This window comes from Ictidomys tridecemlineatus, chromosome 8, assembly GCF_052094955.1.
Source record: "Ictidomys tridecemlineatus isolate mIctTri1 chromosome 8, mIctTri1.hap1, whole genome shotgun sequence".
NCBI classification, from domain to species: domain Eukaryota; kingdom Metazoa; phylum Chordata; class Mammalia; order Rodentia; family Sciuridae; genus Ictidomys; species Ictidomys tridecemlineatus.
Window position 1 is genome coordinate 9,585,934 of NC_135484.1, and position 14,818 is coordinate 9,600,751.

The 14,818-nt window shown below is 42.1% G+C and overlaps 1 protein-coding gene across 2 annotated transcripts in view; it reads right to left on the reverse strand.

The window, feature by feature from the left end:
- The window catches only part of Zdhhc14 (zDHHC palmitoyltransferase 14), a 262,630-nt gene extending 248,121 nt beyond the window's left edge, over positions 1–14,509 (reverse strand). For both annotated transcript variants that reach the window (XM_040283477.2, XM_040283476.2), the window contains exon 1: positions 14,072–14,509. In XM_040283477.2, coding sequence (XP_040139411.1) covers positions 14,072–14,316 — 245 coding nt within the window. In that variant the 5' untranslated portion in view covers positions 14,317–14,509. The remainder of the gene's footprint in view (positions 1–14,071) is intronic.
- Between the last annotated feature and the right edge of the window lie 309 nt (positions 14,510–14,818).

The following is a 14,818-nucleotide window of genomic DNA, read 5'->3' on the forward strand; positions in this document are numbered from 1 at the left end:
GGCGGAGGCAAGTTTATCACAAGCGGGAAGCCACTTAGAACCTGTCTCAAAGTAAAAAATAGAAAGACTAGGGATGTATGTCAGTGGTAAAGCACCCCTGGGTCCAATCCCCAGTACCCAAAAACAAAACCAAACAAAATAAAAAAGTAGAAGATGATCTGTGATAAAGTACCTTGCTCACTATAAGGATATATATTTCTGTAAAACTTGCTCATGTAGCTTCAGTCCATGATGAGATAATTGTTGGAATTCAGCATTTTTATAAATGTTTTATAATAATGTAAAAGCCCCTGGATCCCATGCTACTCCTTCCATGATTCTGGCCCACACACTGAAGTCTAGACGTCATAGCTATTGGCAGCACATGTTCTAGGTCAAAACCTATGAAGTGGCCCTCTTGCATATTCTATCCTGTAACATGTCAGCAAATCCCAAGAATCAGTGGAATTTAGATTAAAGAGAAAATAAAGAATAAGATGAACATATCTACAGAAATCATATATTATACTAATAAAAATGAATTACACATATATGCAACATACAAATGAATCTGAGAAACATAACATTAAGTTAAAAAATTCACAAGAAGAAAGTTGTGATTGCAATCACTCCTACACAAGAACGAGTCAGATTAGCTACAAAAGCATAGCCTTTAAAATCTGTCAGGGAGCCAAAAATGCAAAGAAGCCTAGATATGGCAAAGCCTTTCTCAGGAGAAAAAGGCCATCAAATGCTTCCGTCCCCAATGAAGCAGTGGGAAGGATCAGAACATCATCATAGACAGCAACGAATAAGCCAGCTAAACTTTCAACCAGCATCAGGAACCATGGGGGACTTCCAAAAAGATCAGAATTCCAAGGATTCTTGGCCACAGAGTAGGTGTGTGCCACCAGCCACCAAGAGAGTTGAAAGACATCTGATCAAGGCCTATGTCATAAAGGGTTAGAGCATAAAACTGAGAATGTCACTCTCTAGACACTCCAGACCACTGAAGTGGGCCTCCAAACTTGTGCAGAGCAGCCAGTAGAGATGTCCTGAGATTTAGAAAGCCAAGGCCAGATTGAAAGCAAAGATAACTCCCTGGTGACCCAAAAAGCTGGCAGTCAGGCTGAAAAGCAGAGAGAAATCATTTACAGTTCAGAAAACTGGTGCTGGGCTAGAAATCATAAAGAAATCTTTAGTTTGTCCAATGCTCAGAACTCAAGCCCTGTTAAAAAAAAAAAAAAAAAAATTCCAATTCTGCCCTTAAAACATCTAAAGACAGTGATAAAATGAATCTAAATAAAGCTTCCCCCAAACCTACACCTGTTGAGAGCCACAGCCAAAGGGGCCCCAGCAAACTTCCAGCTGCCAGCAAGCTTCAGACTGCCCCAGCAACATCTAGCTGATTGGCTCCTCTGCGGTGATGTTCATTGGGCTGTTTCCCTGCCCTTCAGACTGCCAGCTGATGATTGGCTCACAGCTGCCCCAGCAACATCTAGCTGATTGGCTCCTCCACGGAGCTGCTCATTGGGTGACTTCTTTGGCTCTGCCCACGCAACCCAGCCAATCGGCCTCAAGAGGAGGAGGATTGTGGGAGGTTGAGAGGCTGGTGTGGGGGAGAGAGGCTTGTGGAAGCCGGTGGTGGCAGTTGGGCTCTGAGGGTTTTTCCCTGGAGCTGTTTTGTTTGGCGTTTGTAGTTCTAAAAATAAAGTTAGTTTCTTTTTGACAAGTGGCTCCTGATTTGTGCCAAGCCAGACTTCGGCATTTGGTGGCTCGCACGGGGAGCAACTGAGGGTAAGTAAACTGCTCGCCCCTGAGGGCAGGGCGAGAGGATGGGTAGCCATTTTAAGTTTCCTCTTTTGTTTTGCTTCATTTTTGTTTTAACTTTCCTCTCCCTGGAGATGAGTAAGAGGGAAGAAAAACCACTCACATCTGAGGAAAAACTATTTGCGTCTGAGGAACAGATAGGGAGAAAGGACGGATGCATTTGTCAGGAGGATAGAAAGGCTGTTATAATGATTTTGTGTGTTTCCACAGGAAGAACAGCAGCCGATTTGGATTCCAGAGAGATTAACCAAGGTTCTGACCCAGAACAGCAGCCGATTTGGATTCCAGAGAGATTAACCAAGGTTCTGACCCAGTGATTGTCTGGAGTCGGGGGCCTGTTTGTGTGTTTCCACAGGGAGAACAGCAGCTGATTTGGATTCCGGAGAGATTAACTAAAATCCTGACCCAGTGATTGTCTGGAGTCGGGGGTCTGTTTTTGTGTTTCCACAGAGAGAACAGCAGCCGATTTGGATTCCAGAGAGATTAACTAAAGCGATTTCTACAGACCAAAAAGAAGATGATTTAGCTCAAATCCATAATAGCTGATATCCAAAACTCCAATTTGGCTATCCTTACATCTGCGACAGAACCAGGATGCTTTTTTCAATATCTATTTTATTATTGCCCTTTCCCATATCATGAAGTTCTATTTTATTTTTTTGAGCTCATACAGACCTAGGTTAATGTTTTGCTGATCAGTTCTATTTTTTTTTGACTATAGAGTTTTTAAACATTGCAATAGAGATTTTACCTGTAAAAAGTTATAAGGCCTTTACTATTGTGTTATGTGTTGTATGTATTATATTATGTGTGCACACTTGTGTTTTGTGTTATATGTTTGAATGTACGTATGTCCAATGTACGTATTTCTATATATCATATATGATGAGCGCTCATGAAAAGATGGATCCAAATATTTTTTTTTTATTCACGTGATTTAAATGGTTTAATTTAAATTGGGTAAATAACTGTTAAGAATTGTTTTAATATGTAAACAAAAAGGAGGTTAACAGATCTGTTTGTTTACTCTCACCTTTAGTTTTCATTATATTTAATAATTCTCTTCACTATAATATAAATTGTTAAGAAAATTGTTTTCTTTTAAGAAAATTGTTTTCTTTTAGTGCCTTCTGGAATGTTACCTAATTTTTTCTTTAGCCATTATTGCCAGAATTTCTATCTTCATCCCAGTGCCGATGAAGATAATATAAATTGTTAAGAAAATTGTTTTCTTTTAGTGTCTTCTGGAATGTTACCTAATTTTTTCTTTAGTCATTATTGCCAGAATTCCTATCTTCATCCCTGTGCCGGTGAAGACAAAGATAAAACTAATCTACAGTTTCTGCAATAGCCATCACTGAACTGCTTACAGAACTTGCACTGAACTGCTTACAGAACTATGTGTCATTTGTATGCATTGTGAACTATCTGTTGGTGCAGCGACTTGTGGTAGTGTTGGGGTATTTTTGCTGATGATATCATCGGTGGTACAATTTTCCCAAAAGGAGCCGTCAATTGACTTGGTATATCTTCCTCCCTTCTGCTTGTCATGATCATTCAGCTAAAATTTGGGGGTCAACAGAGGTGAGGCAAAGAACCTCACCCCCCCCCCCCCGCTGAGACCTCTCCACAGGTGTGGCTGTACTGGACCGGTAGTCAATGACGGGTAAGATCCAATTACAATGGTACCAACCTAAGACAGGAGGCTGACGCCCTGAGGTCAGCTCATCCGAAGACGGGTAAGGACCATATGTATTGGACAACCTAAGGCAGGCACGGTCCATAAGCCACATGCTTGTTGTTTAAACAGAGAGGGGGAGATGTTGAGAGCCACAGCCAAAGGGGCCCCAGCAAACTTCCAGCTGCCAGCAAGCTTCAGACTGCCCCAGCAACATCTAGCTGATTGGCTCCTCTGCGGTGATGTTCATTGGGCTGTTTCCCTGCCCTTCAGACTGCCAGCTGATGATTGGCTCACAGCTGCCCCAGCAACATCTAGCTGATTGGCTCCTCCACGGAGCTGCTCATTGGGTGACTTCTTTGGCTCTGCCCACGCAACCCAGCCAATCGGCCTCAAGAGGAGGAGGATTGTGGGAGGTTGAGAGGCTGGTGTGGGGGAGAGAGGCTTGTGGAAGCCGGTGGTGGCAGTTGGGCTCTGAGGGTTTTTCCCTGGAGCTGTTTTGTTTGGCGTTTGTAGTTCTAAAAATAAAGTTAGTTTCTTTTTGACAAGTGGCTCCTGATTTGTGCCAAGCCAGACTTCGGCATACACCCATTTCAATTATAAATTGAACATTCCTAATAGAAAAATCCCAGGGGTAAAATTGGGAGTTCATAACCCACTTCAATCTAATGTATGAAATATGATATGTCAAGAGCTTTGTAATGTTGTGAACAACCAATAAAAAAAAAAAAAATCCCAAGTTCAAAAGGCTCCAAAAAACAAAACTTTTGAGTGCCATCATGATGCCATGAAGAAGATTCCACACCTGACCTCATAAGATGGGTGGCAATCAAAATGCGGGCAAACTAAAAATATTACACAAAATTTCCTTCAGGTTATGTGTGTAAGGTGCATATAAAACATAAACCAATTCTGTGTTTTGGTTTCATGTTCAAGATATCTCATTAAGTATATACACACAATTCCAAAATTTGAAAAATAAATAAGATTCAAAACACTTCTAGTCTCAAGCATTTTAGATAAGAGATACTCAACTTGTACAAATCTGATTGACTCAGCCCACACACCAGAGACCTGAAAACATCTTAAATTACTACAGTTTCTATAATTCTTTTTCACACAATGTCTGGCATTCAATAAAAAGTGATGAGGCAATGGTTGAGGTTGTGGGTCAGGGGTAGAGCATTTGCCTAGCAGGTTTGAGGCACTGGATTTGATCCTCAGAACCACATATAAATAAAAGGTACTGTGTCCATCTAAAATAAAATGAAAAAAAAACAACCACGGTTAAAAAAAAAATTAATGATGAAGCATGCAAAAAAGGAAGAAAATATAGCCCACAGTCAAGAGAAGAAATAGGAAAAAAAGAGATTCACATAAGATAAGATGTTAGGATTATTAAACAAGAATTTTAAAATAACTAACAAAAAGTATGTCAAAGGATGTGATAGAAAATATGGACATGGACAGATAAATATTTTCAGTACAGGACAGGAAACTATAAATTTTAAATTTTTTCAGTGTAGAAATGTTCAAAATATAAAAAATATAAGAAAATTTATCAAAAATGACTTAACATAGAAAGGATCCATAAATCTGAAGACTAATAGGAATTATCTAAACTGAAACACAAAGAGAAAAAAAATAAAGAAAACACGTGAAATAAAATATCTAATACATCTGGGACTATATAAAATGGTGTTGTATAAAAGTAATCAGAGTTCCAGGAAAGGAAAGAGAAGGGGATAAAAGAAATATTTGAAGAAATAATGGATGAAAAATTTCCCAACCTGATGAAAGATATTAACCCACAGATCCAAGAACCTCAGCAAACTCCAACAGGGTAAATATGGAGAATGTCACACATAGGCACATCATACTTCAACTGTGAAAAAAAAAGAAAAAGAAAAAGAAAAAAATGAGCTAGAGAAATATCACACATTATATATAGGAAAGAAATTCTAAAAAAAATAACAGCTATTTTCTCATCCAAAAAAAAAAAAGCCAGAAGACAACTGGCCAACATCATCAAACTGTCAGCACAGAAGTCTATATCCACTGAAAATATCCTTTAAGATGACAGGAAAATAAATATTTTCAGAAAAAGCAAAAGCTAAGAGAATTTGTCACCAGCAACTCCACAGACAAGAAATGCAGGATAAAAAGCACTTTAAGCCAAGTGTGGTAGTGCATCCATGAAATCCCAGGGACTCAGGAAGCTGAGGATCACAGATTGAGGCTAGCTTGGGCAACTTAGTAAGACCCTGTCTCAAGGGAAAACGGGGGGGCTGCAAATGTAGCTCAGTGGTAGAATGCCCCTCATTCAATCCCCAGTCCCAAGTCCAGGGTTTTGGTGGTGGTGCACTTTAAGCCAAAAAGAAATGTTACAGTGAGTACCCAAAATTGCGAATATGTGAAGATAAATATGAAAAGCCCATTTGAACTGTTAGATATTTTATAAATGTACATATGTATGCATGTTTTATGTGCGTATATATGTATGTTATATTTTATATCTGGATGTATGTCATGTTTTAAAATATCTGTATCTCTTATATTTTATTTATTTGTTTGTTTCTTTTAAATAGTATTGACCACTCAGAAATAACATTACTGGCTTTATAGTACACATAGATATAAAATCTAGAACAATGAGAGTACAAAGGATGGAAAAAAGTAAGGAAATTAAAATGTTTCATGTTTCTTACATTATTCTTTAAGTATAACACTGTTACCTGGAGATAGAATATAATTGGTTAAAGTTGCAAATTGTGATCTCTTAAGCAACTACTAAAAATAGCACAAAGAAACATTCAAAACTTTTTTAAAGAATATAAAAATATGCAGTTCATTTAAAAGAAGGCAGAAGATAGAAAAAGAAAAACAAAATGCATATTAGATAAATAGAAAACAAATGCCAAAGTGATCAACATAAACCCAACTATATTGAGACAAGTGGCAAATTTTGAATATGGAATATTGTATTCATGTTCCTTCCTGAAATTGATCCTGGTACTGTGCTTATATAAGAGAATATTCTTTTTATTAAGAATTACATGTGGAAGTATTAGGACAAGAAGGGTCATGATGTCTGAAACTTATTCTTCAATGGCTCAGGGAGAAGATATAACAAACATCAAGACAAGGGAAAGAACAATGATGACAGAAACATATCAACAACCAATGAATCTGTCTAAGGGGCAGACAAGAATTCTAAGAATTATTCTTGCAACTGTTCTAGAACTCTAAAATCATTTCAAACTAAAAAGTTGTTACATCTGAAGAATTAAATGTATTCAGTGTGATGCTCTTTTGTTAAGCAGATACTAAATCAATGCTATCATTTTAAAAAAAGATTACATATGGCATGACACTCTATTTATAAAGAAAAAATAAACCAAACTAAACAACCTATCATTTGAGAATGCACAAATGCAAAACCAATGAGGAGAAAATAAAAAGGTGTAATAATGATTGATGAGGCTCAGTCTGTGATGGCCACAGGGTAGGAGGGCTGTTGGACCTGGGCAGCAGCAGTGAGAGTATAAAGAGATTCAAAATGCTGCTACTATTTTTGCACCACAAAGAAATGATAAATGTTTAAGGAGATAAATATGCTTACCCTGAGTTGAACATTACAAAATGTTTATGTGAACAGAAACATCACTTAGCACCGCATAAATATGTATAATTTTATGTATCAATTAAAATTTTTTAATGAAGAAAGCAGTGGTATTGATTGGTTATTGGACTGAATAGTAGTTTCATGAATGTTCTTTATAGTATTTTATTTAAGAACTTGTACCAAATACTATATAAAATCCTCTTCATGAATTAATGTACTTTTTAAAGGTAAAAATTGAGGCAATAGAAGATCATCCGGTTTATAAAAATGAGTTTGAATTAGGGCTGGCCTTCATATCTAGAGAAGAGCCAAACAAGAGCTATAAGGTGGACCCCACCTTTACCAAAACTAGTGCATATTTCATTAGACCCGGTTCCTGGATGTAACGTATTTAAGTATCTATTGACCACCAATGCCTTTTGCCTTCCTAACAAAATGAGCTACAAAAGAATGAAGCACTTCCTTGAAATCCTTAATTTAAATTCTCTGGCTAAGACATAATAACTCTGCCATGAATAAATTATGTGCAACATTGTACTGCAAAAGAAAAAGTCTCCAGGATATGCAGATATGACCCATTAAATAATTAACCATCACTCTATTTTAGGAAACCTCCAGGAGTCCTTCCTGCATCATACGGGATCACTTCCCACCAGCTGAGAAATCATGCAATAAAAACGGGAGTGGTCAATAATATCCTTGAGAGCTTTATTTGATCAATTGTCTAAAGTCAGAATCCATAAAACAGAAAATTATTCTAGGTGCTGATGGTTGTTCACTAACATCTTTCCCAATCCTGCTCTGCCCCCGCCCCCAATATATATATATCACAGATTGCTTTGTTTGCCTAAAACATTTAGGTCAAAAATAAAGAGACACTACAAAGAAGTCTTGGTTTGCCAAGTGAATACCAACCCTACTACTAGTTTCCTAAGTGTCTAAGAAAGTCTCTCTCCTTGTCTTCAATTAACACACTTGAAAAGGGATGTTGCTTTATTCTGAATCCAGAAGAATTATATAGAATAGTTACAGTTTGTAAGGCAAATGTGTTCCACAGACATGATCAATGATAAATTTTATTAATGTCCCCAACTTTACAATCACACCATTAAACAAAAAAATATTTATTGAGGGTCAGGTGTGATCAGGTTCTGGTCTAAGGACTACAGATATGGTAGTGAACAAAAAAGGAGTCTCAGCCTCCAGGGTCTTACCCATATTGACCTCCTACACAAACGAATGGGCAAGTGCCTTCATGTCAAGAGGTCATTGCTAAGGCTTTGTTCATTGTTGTTTGTTTTGCAGCTCTGGGGATTGAACCCATGCTAGGCAAGCATTTGACCCCTGAGGTACAATCTTCACCTTTTTTTTTTTTTTTTTTTGAGACAGATCTTGCTAAGTTACAGAGGCTGGCCTTGAACTTGTGATTCTCCTGCCTCAACCTCCCAAGCAGCTGGGATTACAGGAGTATACCACTAATAAGGTTTCAAAGTCACCTAAAATCCTTGTGGGTTATAACTGTCCTTGGCACCATGACTGTGCTAACTGCAATGTGCCTTGGTAATGTCTGGAGAGTCATCGACCACCATCTGTATCTGCCCCATGCTGTTCTACTGTGCACAGCATGGCCATTGTTTGGCCAAAAGAACATGGGACACTTTGCAGACATGTTTTCCTGAGGTGGTAGAGACCTGGATACAATTCTGCAGAGGAGAGTTGATGAAATGGAGTCCTTAAATATTATAAGGGCAGCACACAACAGATTCATTAATATGGAAATGACACTTTCATTTATGGGAGACAGCACCTGAAGCTATCATTTCAACGTCAAATGGCCTCAAAGACACGTGCATTAAAGGCTTGGTCTGGGGTGGAGGCATTGGAAGATGGTGAACCTTTTGGAGGTGAGGCTCCATTGGAGGCTCTTAGTATTTGGGGGTGTGCCCTCAAAGGGGATTGTGAGACCCTGACCCCTTCCTTTTCCTCTTTTGCTTCCTGAATTGAACAGTTTTCTTTCCCACGTTTCCACCATGGCCATTCTGCAAGTCTACCAGCCACCTAAGAGCAACGAGTCCACCAAATCAGAGACTGAAAGCTCTAAAACCAGGAGCCAAAAAAGACCTTTTTTCATTGTAAGCTAATTATCTCTAGTATATTGTTGTAATGACAGAAACATGACTAACAGACGGAGTTCTTCTGTTACGAGGGCAGCACCTTCTACTAGATTATAAACATTACCCCCTCCACGACAGTGACTTCATTATAGGAAATGACATTTTTGTTTACCAGTGATGGTCCCAAGCTCTATCTTCAAGGCCAAGAATTCTACAGGTTCACGATGTTCATCATTTATTTCAGAGTGGAATAACTAATTTGAAAAATCAAAGAAAGGAAAGGAAGAAGAGAAGGAAAGAAGGAAGGAACAGAGAGAAAGAAAAAAAACATAAGGGTTTTTTTTGGGGGGGAAAGGGGTGCCTGGGATTGAACTCAGGGGCACTCCAACACTGAGCCACATCCTAGCCCTATTTTGTATTTTATTAGAGACAGGGTCTCATTCAGCTGCTTAGCGACTCGCTAAATTTCTGATCTGGCTTTGAATTCCAGATCTTCCTCCCTCCTCCCCTATTCTAACTCAATCCTCTGCCTCCCAAACTGCTGGGATTACAGGCATGCGCCACTGCGCCCGGCAACATAAGGTTGTTTTTTGTTTGTTTGTTTTTGGTTTTTTGTTTGTTTGTTTTAATCATCAATGGATTCCTAGCAATGAGAAATTTGAGAATGTTCCCAAATTTCACATTTGAGCAGCAATAACACATTGGAACTGCCCGAAGTGACAGCACAGAATTGGGTGCCATGGTCACACCCTTGACCTAGGCAGGCCCCCTGCACCTACTTTCTGCCCCTGTGACCAAGAGACTGTAAAATTTCAATATTTCAGAACCAAAGCCTTTTTAGTTTAAAAATTCCAGCTATCAAGAAAAGTAGGCTGTGAGAGAGAGAGATGGAAGAGAGAAAGAGAGAGGGAGGGAGAGAGGTGAAGAAACTGATGGTGTTCGCTGATCTTTCCAAATCCTGGTTCTGGAGTCTTTCGTGAGGCTTAATACCCTCAGGAGCAGTGAAGTGTGTGGACCTGCCGTCCGCTCCCTTCCCTCAAATGCTATGGAAAGCCCTCACCTCTCCGCGGTGCTCCACAGGCTGAATGGAGGTGGCACAGGTGGGCAGTCCTGGGCTGCCTGAGACAGGGTGCGGTGTTCCAGTTGCTCACACCCGAAGCCTTCTCTACTGCCTCCACAGTGCAGGGGCGGTGGCTCCAAAAATGGACATGAAACCCAGGGTCTGGATCAGCGCAGTTCCCCAGGCCCCTTAGGACTCCACTCTGCAGGGGCAGGACCCAGGACATGGCTTCACACAGGCTCCTGGGCTGTGTGACAGCCTTTCTTTTAATGAGTGACTGCACAGCTCCCGTCTTTTTGGCCGTAACATGCTCTCCATCACTCTCACTGTTCCTTATTAACCTATATATTCCCTTCCCTTGAAAGGCTCTCAGAAATGGGCAGCCAGAGTCCTGGGAGGACTTCTAGGTGTACTCGGATGATATTTACCACTTACTGAGCAGTTGCTACATACTGGGCAATGCACTAAGTATGCTTTTTCATTTAACTGTCACAACATTTAAAGGTAGACATTATCGATGCCCTTCTATAGACTGGGAAACAGAGGCTAAGAAGACAAATCATTTGCCAGGGGTCATACTGTTGGGATCTGCCTTTCCAAAAGCCCTGTCCTTAACCATGTCTACACCTGGGGTGCAGCACAGTGGGTCTGAAGGAGCACTTTGTGGGCAGGAGCCTTCCCACACCAGTGCCAGCATCTTGGTGATCATGGGACCTGTCCCAGCCACTCACTTCATCTCCCAGATGGGAATACAAGTTTCTACTCTGCCTTTCGCCAGCAGCTGAAGAAGCATCAGCATCTGTTGCTGAGTTCCAATAAGTTCATTTCTCTCGAACAAACATGTCCATCTGCTCAAGATCAGCAATAAGAGGAGTGGTGAGAGGAGAGATGCAGATAAAGAAGTTCAAAACTGAAGTTACAAGTTAGGTGTTTTTCTTTTCACATTTTTCATTTGTCTTCCTGAAAATGTTGGGGATGGGGTCAGATTATAGTGTCTGACAATGAAATTCCATTAACATTAAAAGCTATCAAAATACAAAATTGAACCAAGTCGGGGACCATGTAGTATGCACTCAATAAATAGTAGAGGTAGGCCAGAAGAAAGACAGGCAGGGAGCACCCAATGCCGGTGTTTCCTGGGGATCTTATTTAATGATTAGCCAGTTGGTCTTTCATTTCCTATGCAAGTGGCTAATTGGCTCTTTTGAGTGTATAGCAAATTTATTTGCCCAAAGTTATTTAATTTCTTTCTGTCCTTAGCAATGAGTAAAGAACTTAAAAGACAATGCTTGTGACAAAGCAATTAAATGCAGTGACAAATGGTCTTAGCTAGCCATAATATTCTGAAGTTTTAATTGACCTGTGATTTTTCTCAACTGAAGCCCCATAGGATGGGGCTCCTATTTTTCCAATAGTTCCAATTGCCTGGTTGAAGCAACACCCATGAAGACCAATCTATCTCTCTCTCTCTCTCTCTCTCTCTCTCTCTCTCTCACACACACACACACACACACACACACACACACACACACACACACGCTGACTCCCACAAAGCTGATACAAAAATAATGCTGCAAATAGCACTCATAAAATCCCAGTGCATGCGCTTATCCCTTTAGTCATAGCATGACACTGATGCAGAAGAGCTGTGACAACCTGCAAGGGGGACTCTGGGGGAACTCTCAGAAAAAAAGCACACAGATCAAGAAATGAAAATGAATTTTTGATGGTTTGGTTAGAAGCTATGTTTAAATTAAGAAAATAAAGATAGTAAGTACTAACTGGGATATGGGGGGAGGGGCTAGCCATCCAGCAAGGATTTGGGTATATATAAAAAATGAAATATTCATCATCCTACACAAAACACACTTGTGGCTGAAGCTCGGCAACGCAGTCACAAAATCAACCAACTGCCTCCACTCTTAAAAAGCCATGAAAAGAGCAAAAATGCCAATATGGATCCATTCAAAACTTTTTGTTACTTTGGGAATATAGAGAATACAGCCCTACCACGGGCCCACCTGTAACCCAAGACACTGTTAGAGGGATGTATGCGTGTCTCTGTTAAACACACAGCCTCACCATTCAGGTGGGTGGCAGTGGTCATTCTGCGTAGGATGCAAATATGTCAGGGACCTCTGTGGCCCTTCCTCCGGCTTCCATGGATCTGTAGGGACAAGGGGCTGGCTCTGGATGGGGACCCACAGAAGCAAGAGAGGGGGCACAAAGCATGCCTCCTTGCCACCCTGCACACCCACTCCCACCTTGCCCTCTCATCACATGACTCCACCAACTAATCTCAGCCATGAACACAGGGACTTTTCTAGGAAACACCTGGAAAATCCACACAGTCAAAAATGCTGGAGAAATTTTGTGTATGAGAAAGATTAGGGGGTGGGGGTAGCTTCCATCTGTGAACTCCTTCCTCTCCTATTCTAACTCAATCCTGTTAAAACTGTTCATCATAGCTCCGTGTTCAGAGAGAAAATGTTTCCCCTCGGAGAGTCTGAGGGTTCTGAGTGAAAAGCATTTGCATTATCAAGAGACCATTCATTTCTGATTGAGACAGCATTTCCACTAGCAAAAGCCAGGCACAAGATCAAGCCCACTAAGGCTTATCAAAAACAAAAGTAAACAACACAAAAGATTTTAATTAACTCTACCCAGCTGAAGCAGATGGAAACTGAAGGCACTGCATGCCCCTTAATAACCAGGTTATGGGAAGCTCAAAGAACTACCAATAAATACATGGCTTTTTCTTTTAAGTCTAGAGGGGGAAAATGACTACAACTTTCACTGAGCACAGCTATGGGGCATTACATAAGGAGCTGCATCCCAAATGCTGGACTCAATCACAGCAATTGAAACTGATTCAGAATATGGCTAAACTGCCTTACCTAATGACTATTAATAAATAAGAAGACCTTTCATTGGTTGGCAGGAAGATAGTTGCTACTGGCCACTTTGATTCCTGAAAAAGGCTCACATGTACTTTTTTTCAGATAAAATTCTCAAAATCCCAAAGTATTTTCTCTGGCATCAGAAGTTGCCATATCTGGCCACACTTTTCCAGGCCTACGTGTTTACTTTCACCTGTTCCCAAACTGTTTATTTTGGACTTTTTAAAAATTGAAACTTCTTTGAAAGTGAAGAGTTTGAAAACCTCACAGGAAGTCAGAACTCATTCATCAATAGTGAACAAGTAAGAAGAATGAAGGGGTGGGGGATGAAATTCTCCATCTAGGGTACACTAGGTAGCCTACACTTTTAAACCTAAAATAACCCAGATTTCTTATTATTCCGCAAAGTTACATAGAAGATTTAGCCAACTGAGCTTAATGCCCCACATCTTGTTAGCAAGGAGGAGGGGGAAAAAAATCAAGTCTGCTTATTCCTGATTTAGAACTATCTCCGGAAGCCTCCCTCCCATAGAGGCTGCACCTGGGCTGGTGTACAGGTTCCCAAACTCGGTGGAGAGCGCCACGATTCAGTCACCAGCGGCCCCACCTGCCAGTCCCACCCTGCGCAGGAGAGGAGCAAAGCCCGCCACACCGTACAAGTGTCCCACTACCCTCTCCTCTGCTTCCAGGAGCCTGGCCCTGCACGGCAGCATTTCGGGGTACTGAAAATCAAACAGACCCTTAATAGAACAGCAGGGCGGGCGGGCGGGCGGGCTGCCATTATATAATAACATAGAGCAGATAAGACTTCTAGAAAAAGAAAGTAGTCGGCGGAAGGGGGAGGAGAGAGGAATGGGGCAATGGGGAGCTGTCGCCGCCACTTACTCGAAGGCGAAGAAGAGTCCGCTAGTAACCAGGATGAGGATGAGCGTCAGGTAGAAGACGCCCGTCTGCCGGGCCATCATGATCCTCCCGTTGCAGAAGAACTTGTTTCTGCCCGGGAACACCTCCCATTTCCTCCGGGCCGCGATTTTCTTCTTCTTGTGGGGCGACTCCATGGGGGAGGAGCTGTGGGTGCTGATCTGACTGTACTCGCAGTCTTTCATGGGCCCGCCGCCGCCGGGAGGCATCCACGAGGGCAGCCGGCTGGGGGCGCACACCCCCAGAAGCCCCCCGGCCGCGCGGGCCCCGCCGAGCCACGACCGCCGCCGGCCGCCCGGCCGCCCCCCGAGCCGCGGTGCCGCGACCCCTACACGGGCTCCCGGCTCGGCGACAACTTTACCGAGGACACCCAGGTTAACCCCTCGCGGAGCCCAACTGTCATAGCAGAATCCGCTTTCGGCAGGGACGACGCTCGTCCGCAGCCCGCGGCAGCGGTCCTCCGTGGCTTCCAGCCCGCGTCCCGGGGCTCTGGGGCCCCGTGGGGCGCGGGGGATCGCCTGGCAGACCCCCCGGTCGCCGTGCGCCTGGTCGCGCGCTCGACCCCGCCGCCCCTGGGCCCCCGGCCGCGCCTCGGTTCCGGCACGCCGACCCCGGAGCGCTGCGCCCCGAGGGGACACAAGGCGGCGGCCCCGGCGCCGGCTTCTTCAGGAGCCACTTCTGCGCCTCGGCCAGGTTTATTCTACTCCTTCC